At 47.1% G+C, this 16289-nt stretch overlaps 1 protein-coding gene across 1 annotated transcript in view; it reads right to left on the bottom strand.

Moving 5' to 3' along the window:
* Nucleotides 1–16289, bottom strand: part of PREX1 (phosphatidylinositol-3,4,5-trisphosphate dependent Rac exchange factor 1) — a gene marked incomplete in the record, with an annotated part of 222925 nt that overhangs the window by 66789 nt on the left and 139847 nt on the right. Inside the window, 2 exon segments of the mRNA XM_073607193.1 lie at nt 12491–12540; nt 13219–13322. Of these exon segments, the coding sequence (XP_073463294.1) occupies nt 12491–12540; nt 13219–13322 (154 nt within the window).

Raw genomic sequence — 16289 nt, 5'->3', positions numbered from 1 at the left:
CGGCGCTATATAAGTAACTGAAATACATAAATTATATGGGGAGCTCTCTCCTGCATCTACTCCCCCTGTATACATTCTAAACCCTTTATGGAGTGGTCCTGGAACTATGGTGGAACCATCAGATTGGAGGTCAATCAGCCACAGCTCAAGAAACTTCTAATAACCTCTAGAGGAACCTTTCAGAATGATAATGTCTATTATACAGAGAGCTCTCTACTGCATCTACTCCCCTTTATTCATGCCAAACTCTTTATGGAGTGGCCCTGGAACTATGCAGGTACCATCATATTGGAGGTCAATCAGACAGCTCAAGGAACTTCTAGGAACCTCTGGAGAAACCCTTCAGAATGAGAAGATTTATTGTATGGAGAGCTCTCTCCTGAATCCACTCAACCTTTATACATTCTAAACTCTTTATGGAGCAGTCCTGGAACTATGGTGGAACCATCAGATTTATGGAGTGGACCTCTAGAAGAATTTCTCAGACAACTGATGGTCAGGATGGACTTGTACTTGATTGTTTAGTATTCCTTAGGAAGAGGCCACCACTGAGGAGTTCTCATCCTCCTATCCGAGTGCACACATACTTCATCTGGTATGTCTGTAGGTAACATGAAAGGGTTAAGTCCAGCTATCTTCATCTGGTAGTAAGATGCTATTTCTGTACCAGCGCCAGGAGGATCTGTTAATGGAAGATGCTTAATAATTACTCCGACTTCAGAGGTGAGAATATTCTCAGTGTAATTATCTCTCAGTAATAGAACATTGTCCATCGCTTCCCTGAAAAGAGGCCGCAGTTGCCATTAACCCCTTTCATCGCCAGCTCAAAAGAAGAGGAATTCTATCACAAAAGGATAAAAATTTGCATATTCCATTGTGGTGACACCAAAAGATCAACCTACCACTTTTCTTCCAAAATTGTATCACCCCAAAAACACCAACTGCCTCAGGGCGAATCATGATTTCCTTTCCAAAAACTCCCAACAAGAAGGGAGAAGGAAAAAAAGATAACCCTTTATGGAGCTGCCAGGGGAAAGAGTGAAGGAGAATACAATAGAGCCGTCTTTCTCAACATTTCCCGAGAGAAACCCTTACAATAATTTTCAGGTCTTGGGGAACACCAGTTTAAACCAATTCATTGGTGATCAGTGAGAAGAATGTCCCTTACATTGGTGGTCAGTGGGAAGAATGTTCCTTACATTGGTGATCAGTGGGAAGAATGTTCCTTACATTGGTGATCAGTGGGAAGAATGCTCCTTACATTGGTGATCAGTGGGAAGAATGTTCCCTACATTGGTAGTCAGTGAGAAGAATGTTCCTTACATTGGTGATCAGTGGGAAGAATGCTCCTTACATTGGTGATCAGTGGGAAGAATGTTCCTTACATTGGTGATCAGTGGGAAGAATGCTCCTTACATTGGTGATCAGTGGGAAGAATGTTCCCTACATTGGTGATCAGTGAGAAGAATGTTCCTTACATTGGTGATCAGTGAGAAGAATGTTCCTTACATTGGTGATCAGTGAGAAGAATGTTCCTTACATTGGTGATCAGTGAGAAGAATGATCCTTACATTGGTGATCAGTGAGAAGAATGTTCCTTACATTGGTGATCAGTGGGAAGAATGTTCCTTACATTGGTGATCAGTGGGAAGAATGTTCCTTACATTGGTGATCAGTGGGAAGAATGTTCCTTACATTGGTGATCAGCGGGAAGAATGTTCCTTACATTGGTGGTCAGCGGGAAGAATGCTCCTTACATTGGTGGTCAGCGGGAAGAATGCTCCTTACATTGGTGGTCAGTGGGAAGAATGTTCCTTACATTGGTGGTCAGTGTGAAGAATGTTCCTTACATTGGTGATCAGTGAGAAGAATGCTCCTTACATTGGTGGTCAGTGGGAAGAATGCTCCCTACATTGGTGGTCAGTGGGAAGAATGCTCCTTACATTGGTGATCAGTGGGAAGAATGCTCCCTACATTGGTGGTCAGTGGGAAGAATGCTCCTTACATTGGTGGTCAGTGGGAAGAATGCTCCCTACATTGGTGGTCAGTGGGAAGAATGCTCCTTACATTGGTGGTCAGCGGGAAGAATGCTCCTTACATTGGTGGTGGGTGGGAAGAATGCTCCTTACATTGGTGGTGGGTGGGAAGAATGCTCCTTACATTGGTGGTCGGTGGGAAGAATGCTCCTTACATTGGTGGTCATTGGGAAGAATGTCCCTTACATTGGGGATCAGTTGGAAGAATGCCCCTTACATTGGTGGTCAGTGGGAAGAATGTCCCTTACATTGGTGGTCAGTGGGAAGAATGTCCCTTACATTGGTGGTCAGTGGGAAGAATGTCCCTTACATTGGTGATCAGTGAGAAGAATGTTCCTTACATTGGTGATCAGTGAGAAGAATGTTCCTTACATTGGTGGTCAGTGGGAAGAATGTCCCTTACATTGGTGGTCAGTGGGAAGAATGTCCCTTACATTGGTGGTCAGTGGGAAGAATGCTCCAAATGAGGGGGGATAGAGATATGTCCACAGATACTGAACAGAAATGAAAGGACCTGAAAGAACAAAGAACAAGACGTTTATAAATGGAGTATCTGCAGACAAAAATGCTCAATAGTGATCATTATGGGTGGACCTCCTCCCAATTCTCCCCATGACCAATAACCAGCTGATGATGAAGGGCCTGAGATTCAGGATGACTCAATGTACGGTGTGCAGAATCAGCAATGGTTGGCCGGACGTGCTGAACTTTGCACACTGTGCAGCGACTGCTCATTGAGAAGAACAGTGTAAGCGAATATTTGTGATCGGGAAGTGGGCAGCGGTGGATGTGTGCGGGATAATCCCCCAGGTCCAGAGATAGAGAAATAAGAGTAATGCAGGTGGCAGGTCAGTTTGGGATATGTCGGTACACGGCTCTCACGGCCGCCCCCACACCGTGCTGTGCCAAGTCTACAGTCCCTTCACACAATACGTCTTATCTGATGGGCATCATCCCAAGGTGGTTTTACCCCAGATCTCCCTGGCCGCGCTCATGTAAATAGAACGGGAGAAGTTGCCGAAACATGTTTTTGACTGGAAGGACTGCTGGAGTCATCATCAAACACTGGCACCTCTCGCTGCGTCAACACTGGAATTCTGCTTCTAAAGCAAAACTGTTACGGGGCCAAACCTCAGACAGATGCCACCTTGTTCACACTGCTGGCTCTGGGACTGAGTGGAAAAACGAGCTGGCAGGGCTCTGGATGTAAAAGGGAACTCTTCACCATGCGAATATCTTCCTACCTGGGAGTGTTTAGTAAAAAATGCCCCCCCACCCAACTACTAAACCAGATACATCATATACACACAAGACAAATGGCATCAGGCTACAAAATATGTATGAGTGAGGCTCTCAGTCCAGGCCAGCCAGAGACCATGTCTGCTGGATAGAAACGAATAGATCCCTTACCGTACCGCCAAGGAGGTCATACAACATGTACCATCAATCAGGGTCAATACCAGATGAAATACGGAACATCTTGACAATAATACAGATCCCTCGCTTCACTGACACATGATGGGAATAGAATGTGCAGAGCAACAGAGAGTCTATGGTACTAGTGGATAGCAGGTCATTTCAAGAGACACAACCAGAGCCAGTTCCATGGACAGAACCAGGGCCAATTCCATGGACAGAACCAGGGCCAATTCCATGGACAGAACCAGGGCCAATTCCATGGACAGAACCAGGGCCAATTCCATGGACAGAACCAGGGCCAATTCCATGGACAGAAGCAGGGCCAATTCCATGGACAGAAGCAGGGCCAATTCCATGGACAGAAGCAGGGCCAATTCCATGAACAGAACCAGGGCCACTTACATGGACAGAACCAGGGCCAATTCCATGGACAGAAGCAGGGCCAATTCCATGGACAGAAGCAGGGCCAATTCCATGGACAGAAGCAGGGCCAATTCCATGGACAGAAGCAGGGCCAATTCCATGAACAGAACCAGGGCCACTTACATGGACAGAACCAGGGCCACTTACATGGACAGAACCAGGGCCACTTACATGGACAGAACCAGGGCCACTTACATGGACAGAACCAGGGCCACTTACATGGACAGAACCAGGGCCAATTCCGTGGACACAACCAGGGCCAATTCCGTGGACACAACCAGAGCCAATTCCGTGGACAGAACCAGGGCCAATTCCGTGGACAGAACCAGGGCCACTTCCATGGACAGAACCAGGGCCACTTCCATGGACAGAACCAGGGCCACTTCCGTGGACAGAACCCAGGGCCACTTCCGTGGACAGAACCCAGGGCCACTTCCGTGGACAGAACCCAGAGCCACTTCTGTGGACAGAACCCAGTGCCACTTCCATGAACACAACCAGGGCCACTTCCATGGACACCACCAGAGCCAATTCCATGGACAGAACCATGGCCACTTACATGGACAGAACCAAAGCCAATTCCATGGACAGAACCAAGGCCAATTCCATGGACAGAACCAAGGCCAATTCCATGGACAGAACCAAGGCCAATTCCATGGACAGAACCAGGGCCAATTCCATGGACAGAAGCAGGGCCACTTTCGTGGACAAAACCGGGGCCACTTCCGTGGACAGAACCCAGGGCCACTTCCGTGGACAGAACCCAGGGCCACTTCCGTGGACAGAACCCAGGGCCACTTCCGTGGACAGAACCCAGGGCCACTTCCGTGGACAGAACCCAGGGCCACTTCCGTGGACAGAACCAGGGCCACTTCCATGGACAGAACCAGGGCCACTTCCGTGGACAGAACCCAGAGCCACTTCTGTGGACAGAACCCAGTGCCACTTCCATGAACACAACCAGTGCCACTTCCATGAACACAACCAGGGCCACTTCCATGGACACCACCAGAGCCAATTCCATGGACAGAACCATGGCCACTTACATGGACAGAACCAAAGCCAATTCCATGGACAGAACCAAGGCCAATTCCATGGACAGAACCAAGGCCAATTCCATGGACAGAACCAGGGCCAATTCCATGGACAGAAGCAGGGCCACTTTCGTGGACAGAACCCAGGGCCACTTCTGTGGACAGAACCCAGGGCCACTTCCGTGGACAGAACCCAGGGCCACTTCCGTGGACAGAACCCAGGGCCACTTCCGTGGACAGAACCCAGGGCCACTTCCGTGGACAGAACCCAGGGCCACTTCCGTGGACAGAACCCAGGGCCACTTCCGTGGACAGAACCCAGGGCCACTTCCGTGGACAGAACCAGGGCCACTTCCATGGACAGAACCAGGGCCACTTCCATGGACAGAACCAGGGCCACTTCCGTGGACAGAACCCAGGGCCACTTCCGTGGACAGAACCCAGGGCCACTTCCGTGGACAGAACCCAGAGCCACTTCTGTGGACAGAACCCAGTGCCACTTCCATGAACACAACCAGGGCCACTTCCATGGACAGAACCAAAGCCAATTCCATGGACAGAACCAAGGCCAATTCCATGGACAGAACCAAGGCCAATTCCATGGACAGAACCAGGGCCAATTCCATGGACAGAACCAGGGCCAATTCCATGGACAAAACCGGGGCCACTTTCGTGGACAGAACCCAGGGCCACTTTCGTGGACAGAACCCAGGGCCACTTTCGTGGACAGAACCCAGGGCCACTTTCGTGGACAGAACCCAGGGCCACTTTCGTGGACATAACCCAGGGCCACTTCCGTGGACAGAACCCAGGGCCACTTCCGTGGACAGAACCCAGGGCCACTTCCGTGGACAGAACCCAGGGCCACTTCCGTGGACAGAACCCAGGGCCACTTCCGTGGGCAGAACCCAGGGCCACTTCCGTGGGCAGAACCCAGGGCCACTTCCGTGGGCAGAACCCAGGGCCACTTCCGTGGGCAGAACCCAGGGCCACCTCCATGGACAGAACCTAGTGCCACCTCCGTTGACAGAACCCAGGGCCACTTCCGTGGACAGAACAAAGGGCCACTTCCGTGGACAGAACCCGGGGCTACTTCCATGGACAGAACCCAGGGCCACTTCCATGGACACAACCGGGGCCACTTCTGTGGACAGAACCCAGGGCCACTTCCATGGACACAACTGGGGCCAGTTCCATGGACACAACCTGAGCCAATTCCATGGACCTAACCAGGGCCACTTCCATTGACAGAACCACCGCCGCTTCCATGGACATAACTAGGACAATTTCCAACGACAGAACCAGGGCCATTTCCATGGACATTAGAACCAGGCTCATTTCAGGGACAGAACCAGGAGCATTTTCTTTTACAGAACAGGGACCATTTCCAAGGGCAGAACCAGGACAATTTCCAGGGAAAGAACCAGAGTCATATCCATGGATAATAGAACCAGTTCCTATTTCAGGGACAGAATCAAGGCAATTTTCATGAACAGAACCAGGGTCATTTCAATGGATAGAACGAGGGCCATTTCCAGGGACAGAGCATAGGACTACTGCAGGAATTTTTCAGGGACTGCAACTTGAAGAGCCTTGGTGAGTCCACTGTCTTTACTAGGAAGAGAAAATATTCCATCATACTTTACAGCCGATAGAAGGAATCCAAAGACGGATTAGGGCAGAATGGGGCCCTAGGTAAAGTAGAAGCTTTGCCCCCCCCCCCAGCCCTTCAAATGAAATTGACTTAAAATAGGCACTGAGAAGTGGCCCCATCAGCATTATCTGTACTGGCCCTATCAGACATCAACTGCCTCCAATACATCTTCCCTTGTAGGGTGACAGGCTGGTGTACAGCTTTCACCATTGGCTCTATCTGATTTACTGCAGGACAAAGGTTGGGGCTGGGACCCCAGGACAACCATCGCCCCCCCCCCCCTCCCAGGAGTTCCCTGTGACCTGAAATTTATTTTAAGGGCTCCTCTGAGGTAAAAAGTTTGAGAAGTGCTGCTTTATAGACAGTGTGCCTGTGGGGGTACTCCGAAGCTGTTGTTATGTATACGAGGCAGACAACCATAATGAGTTAACAGAGGGGAACACAAACAAGGAGAAGATTTATAGCGGAGAACAGAACATGAAAGGAACAGGAGGGGGTGAAGAATTCTCAGGGGGAGATCTGGCCGCTCCTCTGGGTTTAGTGGAGGTCTGGGGTGAGGCCGTCCATCTCCGGCCCTGTCCACCCTCTTCTAGTGAGGACAATTACCAATGAATGATGGAAGTCTATTCTTTCATACAACGCTGAGACCACAAACACTATGGGACTGGTAATAAAAACACCCCGAGCTGAGGGCCATAGGAGCGGAGATCAGGAGGAACCTCCTCTTTACAGCCTTCTTTCTCCTTGGGTGTCGGCCTATACACCCAATATGCTGATCTTATATTCAGGGGGAGCATTTTACATTTAAAGTAGAACTCCAAGGCAGTGCACGGAATCTGCAGCATAACCAGCTCACACACAGCTGTACGTTTTTTTTTTTTTTAATAAAGAAAACAAAAACTAATAATGACTAACTATAGTTGTGATGTTTGTCTCTGGTGAGAGACTAAAATAGCAGCAAATCTACAATTCCTGGTGTCAATGCTCTTGTGCAACTAGACTGTTAAGGATTGCAGTTGGCTACAATGGACTCCTCCAGTGAGGTCACCAAGTATTTGCTGCAAGGTCTCCGTCTGGAACCCAAATACACCTCGCATGGCTGGGAAGTCCACATCCGCACCTGATAGTGCCACCAGATACCGTATCAGCGGATGTAAAGTCACAGAACTCCAAATATGCGTTTCACTTGTTTATTGTGAGAAAAGCATCATGTAAGTCACAGCCGGCCTTGCAAGGTCTCTTTCTCAAAGTCAACATAGTTTTCACTATGACACCTCGTGGACTATGTCACCTTGAGGACTATGTCACCTTGATGACCATGTCACCTGGTGGACTGTCAGCTTGAGGACAATATCACCTTGAGAACATGGTCAACATGTTGTCTTGAGGACTATGTTGCCTTCAGGATGTCACATTGAGGACTATGTAAACCTGTGGATTATGTCACCTTGTAGACTATGTCAACATGTGGACTATGTCATTTTGAGGACTATGTTGCCTTCAGGATTGTGTTGTCTTGAGAACTATGCAAACCTGTGGACTTTATCACCTTAAGGACTGTGTCAATGTGAGGACTATGTTTCCTTCAGGATTATGTTGTCTTGAAGACTATGGCACCTCGAGGACTATGTCAACTTGTGGACTATGTCAACTTGTGGACTATGTCACCTTGATGACCATGCCACCTTGTGGACTATGTCACCTTGGGGATTATGCCACCTTGGGGACCGTGTCAACTTGTGGACCATCTCATCTTGAGAAATATGCTGCCTTCAGGATTATATTGTCTTGAGGACTATGGCACCTTGTGGATTATGTCACCTTGATGATCATGTCAACATGTGGACTATGTCGTCTGGAGAGCTATGTTGCCTTTAGGATTATGTCAACTTGAGGACTATCTAAACCTGTGGACTTCATTATCTTGAGGACTACATCAACTTGTCGACTTCATCACCTCGAGGACTATGTCAAATTGTGGATTATGTCACCTTAAGAAACGAGGTCAACTTGTGGATTATGTCACCTTGAGAACTGTGTTGCCCTGAGGATTAGGTCACCCTGAAGCAGTTGTGGCTGGTGCTCAAATTTCTTGGGGGGGCACGCAAAGTGAAAAATATTGAAAAAAGAAACCCATCAATTGCAGCCTCACTGTGCCCATCAAATGCAGCCACTGTGCCATCAATCGCAGCCACTGTGCCCATCAATCGCAGCCATTGTGCCCATCAATCGCAGCCACTGTGCCATCAAATGTAGCCACTGTGCCATCAAATGCAGCCACTGTGCCATCAAATGTAGCCACTGTGCCATCAAATGCAGCCACTGTGCCATCAAATGCAGCCACTGTGCCATCAAATGCAACCACTGTGCCATCAAATGCAGCCACTTGTGCCCATCATGTGCAGCCACTTGTGCCCATCATGAGCAGCCACTTGTGCCCATCATGTGCAGCACTTGTGCCCATCATGTGCAGCCACTTGTGTCCATCATTTGCAGCCACTTGTGCCCCGCCAAATGCATCCACTTGTGCCCATCATAAGTACCCACTGTGCCCCATCAAATGCAGCCACTTGTGCCCATCAAATGCAACCCATCAAATGCAGCCACTTGTGCCCATCATATGCAGCCACTTGTGCCCATATGCAGCCACTTGTGCCCATCAAATGCAGCCACTTGTGCCCATCAAATGCAGCCACTTGTGCCCATCAAATGCAGTCACTTGTGCCCCATCGAATGCAGCCACTTGTGCCCATCATATGCAGTCACTTGTGCCCATCAAATGCAGCCACTTGTGCCCAGCAAATAAAACCACTTGTGCCCAGCAAACGCCACCACTTGTGCCCATCAAATGCCGCCACTATTCCCCAACAAATGCTGCCACTGTGCCTCCCACCTGCCCGGCACTTACCCCATCTTGGTTGTGGGTCAGGCAGCGGGTGACAGCGGCGAGCTGTGGGACGGCTCCTTAGTCCTCCATGCTGTCCTCCATGCATCTCTTTTTGTTCTGCTAGGCGTCAAATAGGGGCACCTGTGCCTTCAGCCAGTCAGGCGACGGGTATCAGATCCACACTACCTGATTGGCAGGGAGGCAGTTCAGTGTTAGAAAAGCAAATATTAATTTGCTTTTCTAACACATCTGGGTGGACTGCGAGTGCAAAGCTCTGCGCTCCAAGTCCACCTTTTTTTGAGTCTATGGCTCTAATCAGGTGCTTCAAAAAAACACCCCCCGCCCCTGGAATTTAGGCGCCCGGCGTCCGGAAATGGGCTGGACGCCTGAATAGGGATGGCAGCGGCAGCCATGGATAGATTCATGCCATGCATGAATCTATCCATTGCTCAAATGGGGGGGGTGTGACATGACAGAGGGAGCGGCGCCCGTAGAGGACACTCCGCCACTGCCCTGAAGTCTATGTCACCTTGAAGACTAACTCACTTTGATGAAGGGACCCTCTGATGTCCTCAAATGTCAGGCGTCTCAGCCTTAACGTGACCTTGTTCTATCAATAAACACGTGAAATGCGTATTTGGAGCGCTGTAACTGCAAATCTCCTGATATAGTATCCAAAATGGTGTCACAAGAAATGTTTCCACTCATTTTCTTCTCTTTGTAATGTACAAAGTCATTCATCGTTATTAATTATTAATGAATAGGAAGACTCTTTACATTGCTACATGCTTCCAGCGCGGTCACACTAGATGTAGATAGAAAGGTTTATACGGAATTCGCCTTCAGGAGTCAGTTTACTAATGCCCTCACTTATCATAGAACAGTGATTATCATGTTGTAACTTTGCCGACACAGAACCCTGACTTTGTGGTGGTCTTATCCTGTTATCCAGATTTATCTCCGTCAGGTCAGAATTTTCCTGACTGATCGGATTATGGTAACTGTGATTGATAAGATGACCTCACTGCGGCTCCTCTTATCATGACAATGGCGGCTCCTCTGTACGGTCTCAGCCACCCTGAACAAATGGGGGGGGGAGCTCAGGGGGATACACCCTCATAATCTGCCCTCAGCTGTGTGCCCCCAACATAAAAGATCACCAGAAATACCCATTAACCTTTCCTGTTGGTCATCCCATTTTGCTAAAAAAATTGAAAATTTTCAAACTATTAAAATTTTAAATGAAGGTTGTGATGCTCAAGTAAAAAAATATAGGAGGAAATAAACGGACTGGTAAATAAAAAAAACAGGAAAAAATGTGCAAAAGAATTACAAACAGTAAATGAAAAGCTCGCGTTTGGTGAGGTGACCCCACTTAATTAAGGTAAGTATTTGATACAATTGTTCCATCTTCTTGACCATTGGCAATAATAACTAAGAACTGATGGGTAATGTCCATCATCAATGAAAAGCTCACGTTTTGGGGAGGTGACCCCACTTAATTAAGGTAAGTATTTGATACAATTTTTCCATCTTCTTGACCATTGGCCATAAGGACCAAGAACTGATGAGCAATGTCCATCATCAATGAAAAACTCACGTTTTGGGGAGGTGACACCACTTAATTAAGGTAAGTATTTGATACAATTTTTCCATCTTCTTGACCATTGGCCATAAGGACCAAGAACTGATGAGCAATGTCCATCATCAATGAAAAACTCACGTTTTGGGGAGGTGACACCACTTAATTAAGGTAAGTATTTGATACAATTTTTCCATGTTCTTGACCATTGGCAATAATAACTAAGAACTGATGAGTAAGGTCCATCATCAATGAAAAGCTCACATTTTGGGGAGGTGACCCCACTTAATTAAGGTAAGTATTTGATACAATTTTTCCATCTTCTTGACCATTGGCCATAAGGACCAAGAACCGATGAGCAATGTCCATCATCAATGAAAAACTCACCTTAATTAGGCGGGGTCACCTCCCCAAAACGTGAGTTTTTCATTGATGATGGACATTGCTCATCAGTTCTTGGTCCTTATGGCCAATGGTCAAGAAGATGGAAAAATTGTATCAAATACTTACCTTAATTAGGTGGGGTCACCTCCCCAAAACGTAAGTATTTTGACCATTGGCAATAAGAACCAAGAACTTATGGGTAATGTCCATCATCAATGAAAATCTCACGTTTGGGGAGGTGACCTCCACTCAGCCGCACATTCTCAGCCTAAAATCGAACGTCATTCTGTCCCCGCCTTCCTAACAAGGGCTGAGCACCCACTGAGACCTGGGGACACTCTCACAGCTAATACCTCATCATAGAGCTGCTTTGGACTATCTCTGCACCGACCGTCACCCCCATTTCCACACATTCAAGTCAATGGGTAATTGACGAACACCTACCCGGTGTTTCTCCAGGATAAGTCTTAAAGCTGAACTCCGGGGCACACAAACTTTTTATGTCAACCTATTCCTCAATAACAGCAAAGGAAAGAAATCTACTTTGTGCGCACCAAATGCCTGCAAAAACCCAGATATTACCTTGTAAAAGCAGTAGTGACATCATCACTGTGCTGTACATAGGGAGCAGAGCCGTGGGAGGGGCCCAGTAGGCCCCACCCACTACAGGCTGCCTTCAGAAAACTACAGGGGGGGACGGAGACAAGACCATTTACCCTGCAGAAGGAGAGAGAGCAGCAGTGGGGTGTCTTTATTACAGGAAGTCTCACACTGGATTACTGCACAGATCTGGAAGAAATACACAAAGTACACTGATGAAGAAAAATGATGATATGTTTTACTGATGGATAAATGGCAATATTAAGTGCTTATATGCTAATGTTCGCACTTCAAGACTTAAGAGGAAGAATAGACATGATGATTGTATTTATTATCCCGGAGATCAGCTTTAAGATATGGATTATCCTGCACACACATTACACAGAGGGCGGCCTCGGCTCATGCATCCATTATAAACTTGCACTCATCTACCATACAGAACCGCGGGACGCGTCTTTTTTGCGCACTTACTTGACAACTGGCGTTAGCAGGCTGTGCAGGCGGCAGTAGAGTCGGACACCCTGGGAAATGAAGAGGAAAAATAGCGGATTAATGATTTAGAATGAGAACAGCTGAGAACACACAATGGGGCTTATTCCATAAAACACAACAGGAGCCGTGGCGCAGTACACGTCGGCTATCTGTGAGTCATCTGATGGATGGATTTCAACACATCGAGGCAATAATTGAGATGAAGCCACATAAAATGATCAGATAAACATTGGGGGGATGGGAGGGGGAGGGGATTACTGGTGGTGACACGTCAGCACCTGGTCACATCTGTACATCCCAATCTACTGGAGCACTCAGTCCAATTAGCTAATGGCAGCATGACCAACACCGAGAACCATAAATATTGACCCGCCACATGCCATGCATTGTGGGAAATGTTACAGAGGTTCTCCATGCAGAACCAGTGTGTGGTACATGCTGGGGATGTAACCAGAGTGGGGAGATCCCTGGGGAGTCCTCTGCTCCACACACATTTCCAGAGGTCCCACCCTGCCTGATGGATCATTGAGAAGATCAAAGGAGCAGGAACACCCCAATCTGTGCGGGAACAGGAAGGTCTCACCTCAGAGCTTCTCATCTGCCAACTCCACCTATGAATGATATATGATGGACGGATGTATGGATCAATAAAGCATGATGAAAGATTGGTTAGGGGTGGAACTGGGCTGCAGATTATGGCGTCTTACCTTGGACATGATGTCCTCCAGCTCGCTTCTGGCTTTGTACGTTCCATCGTCGTATCGGAAGCGATAGAGAACTTGCTCGTTTTTAAATTGGTGCTTGTCTGAAACTGAGGAAACCAGAGATTGATTAATGATGGGGATCGACCTGAGGTAATGGATCTACAGGTAATGACTTCACAGGTAATGACCCCACAGGTACAGTACACAGGTAATGAGTCCACGGGTAATGAATCCACAGGCAATGAGCCCACAGTTAATGACTCTACAGGTAATGACCCCACAAGTAATGACTCTTCAGGTAATGACCCCACTGGTACAGTCTACAGGTAATGGCTCTACAGGTAATTACCCAACAGGTAATGACTCCACATGCACTGACCCCACAGATACAGTCCACAGGTAATGACTCTACAAGCCATGACCCACCAGGTATTGACTCCACAAGTAATGACTCTACATACAATGACTCTCTAGGTAAAGACTATATAGGTAATGACCCCACAGGTACAGTCCACAGGTAATGACTCTACAGGTAATGACCCCACGAGTAATGGCCCAACAGGTAATGACTCTATAGGTAATGATTGCACAGTAATAACTCCACAGGTAAGAACACCATAGGCAGTGACTCTATCATTAATGGTAATGACTCAGATAATAAAAATAATAACTCTCTAGTTAATGTCTCTTTAGGTAATGACTCCATAGGTAATGGTCCCACAGGCACAATCCACACGTAATGACCCCATGAGTAATAACTCTATAGGTAATGATACCACAGGTACTGAATCTATTGCTAATGACTCCAAGGGTATTGACTCTTTACTTTAGGTAATGACTACATGTAATGACTACAGTCAGTGACTATACAGGCAATGACTACAGGTAATGACTCTACAGGTAATGACTCTACAGGTAATGACTCTACAGGTAATAACTACAGGCAATGACTCTACAGGTAATGACTACAGGTAATGACTCTACAGGTAATGACTCTACGGGTAATAACTACAGGCAATGACTCTACAGGTAATGACTACAGGTAATGACTCTACAGGTAATGACTCTACAGGTAATGTCTCTACGGGTAATGACTCTACGGGTAATGACTCTACGGGCAATGACTCTACGGGCAATGACTCTACGGGCAATGACTCTACGGGCAATGACTCTACGGGCAATGACTCTACGGGCAATGACTCCATACCACACTGTGACAATGTTACAACTTGAAGAGATATTACTGGATGTATCATTTCCTGTACAGGTTACAAAGTACCAACTGTGACAACCATATAAAAGAGATTTCTTATTTTGCCTCCTGTTGCATCTACAGGACAGGAAGTGAGGGGAAATCTCCCCGATGGGACACACACAGCTAGAAATAAATGGGGGAGGGGGGGTAACTATGTCCTGCTCTACCGAATATTATATACAAGATTTACAACAATGTCCTCACCTCTCCACCTTATACATTTAAAGGACCTGTCCACGTAAAGCATGTATTTCCTTGTATCAGATAAATGTTAGTAATAATGAATATGATATGAACATTTAATGATGGAAACTTCAGATTTATCGGATGTGAAGGGGATTGGAACGCAGTGTGGATATAAAAGGGGCGGAGCCCCCGGAGAACAAAGGGCGGCACTCAGATATTTACATGTATTTGTTCACATTCACATTTAAAAATGGCTGCTTACCTTTTTACATGTTTTTTTTTCTGAAAACCCCAAAAGTGAAAAAAATCCTACCTAGCCTTCTCCTTCTATATAAAGTCAAGGAGGGGGCTGGGGAGTTCAATTTATTATAATTAACCCTGTGTGTGTGTGCTGAGCTGTCAGATCTCATCATCAGTTGTGTATTTGCTATTATTAACCCTGTGTGTGTACTGAGCTGTCAGATCTCATTATCAGTTGTGTATTTGCTATAATTCACCCTGTGTGTGTACCAGTGGCGTCGCTAGGGGGTGGCTTTTGGGGCTATAGCCCAGAGTCTCTGCAGGGGTCCCCAAGGGGAGGGGAGGCTCTCTGGGGACCCTGATTTAAGGGGGGGCTCTCTGGGGACCCTAATGTAAGGGGGGCATTCTGGGGATATATACACACACACGTATATTATACACATGTGTATGCCCACCCAAGCGTATGACTTTCTTTATTATGCTGCTATGGGCTCTAGCCCAAGATCTTTTGTAGACCCAGCAACGCCCCTGGTGTGTACTGAGCTGTCAGATCTCATCATCAGTTGTGTATTTGCTATAATTAACCCTGTGTGTGTGTGCTGAGCTGTCAGATCTCATTATCAGTTGTACACTAGATGTACAGGAATGTCTGTCCTAACAAAGGGTTAAAGGTCTCGTGGTTTGGATATTGCTGATGCATTTCAGTCCAGTCTGTCCCTGAAGTCTCCCTAAATCAGCACACTGCAGATGATTCTGAACAATCCAGGCTGCCTATAGAGTCCTATGTGTAAAGCTGCTCTAAAGAAACAACTACAAAGTGAAGACATTTTTTGGGAATTATTTTTAGGTAAGCTGTATGGGAACACATAACACACACACAGTGCGAGAGATGGAAATACAAGATATATGAAGGACGATATATATATATGAATGTCTGTGGTCTGTAGGGGGCGCCGTCTCGCTTGCTGCGGATGAGTGGGACGACTGGATGATAAAACATCTCAGTGCAGATAAATAATTTACTCGACAAGCAGCAAGCAGAGAAGTCGGAGACATTTCACAATAGATTTCACAAGACTGAGCAGCTGACGAGGGAGGAAAATCCTTCGATCACAGCGGAACTCAGCCCTCAATACAATCACATCCAACTCCATGTGGATCCAACAGGCCAGATCTTTAATGGAGCAGCAGGGCAAAAGGGTTACGGCAATCTACAATTCCCTCCCTACCAGGTCTCCTTTTACATCTTCACATTTGCAAAGTACATTATCTTATCCCCCCCCCCCTTTATGACCCTGTGTACACCGACAGAGCACCGAAATCCCAAGCGATGCTGACTCCGAACTCTTCTGCTGGACTACTAAACTCCTCCTCCTTATGTCAAGAGGAGACG

The sequence above is a fragment of the Aquarana catesbeiana genome, linkage group LG12 (assembly GCF_042186555.1).
Source record: "Aquarana catesbeiana isolate 2022-GZ linkage group LG12, ASM4218655v1, whole genome shotgun sequence".
Lineage (NCBI taxonomy): Eukaryota > Metazoa > Chordata > Amphibia > Anura > Ranidae > Aquarana > Aquarana catesbeiana.
The sequence above is the reverse complement of the archived record's forward strand: the minus strand, read 5'-3'. Positions and strand labels throughout refer to the sequence as shown.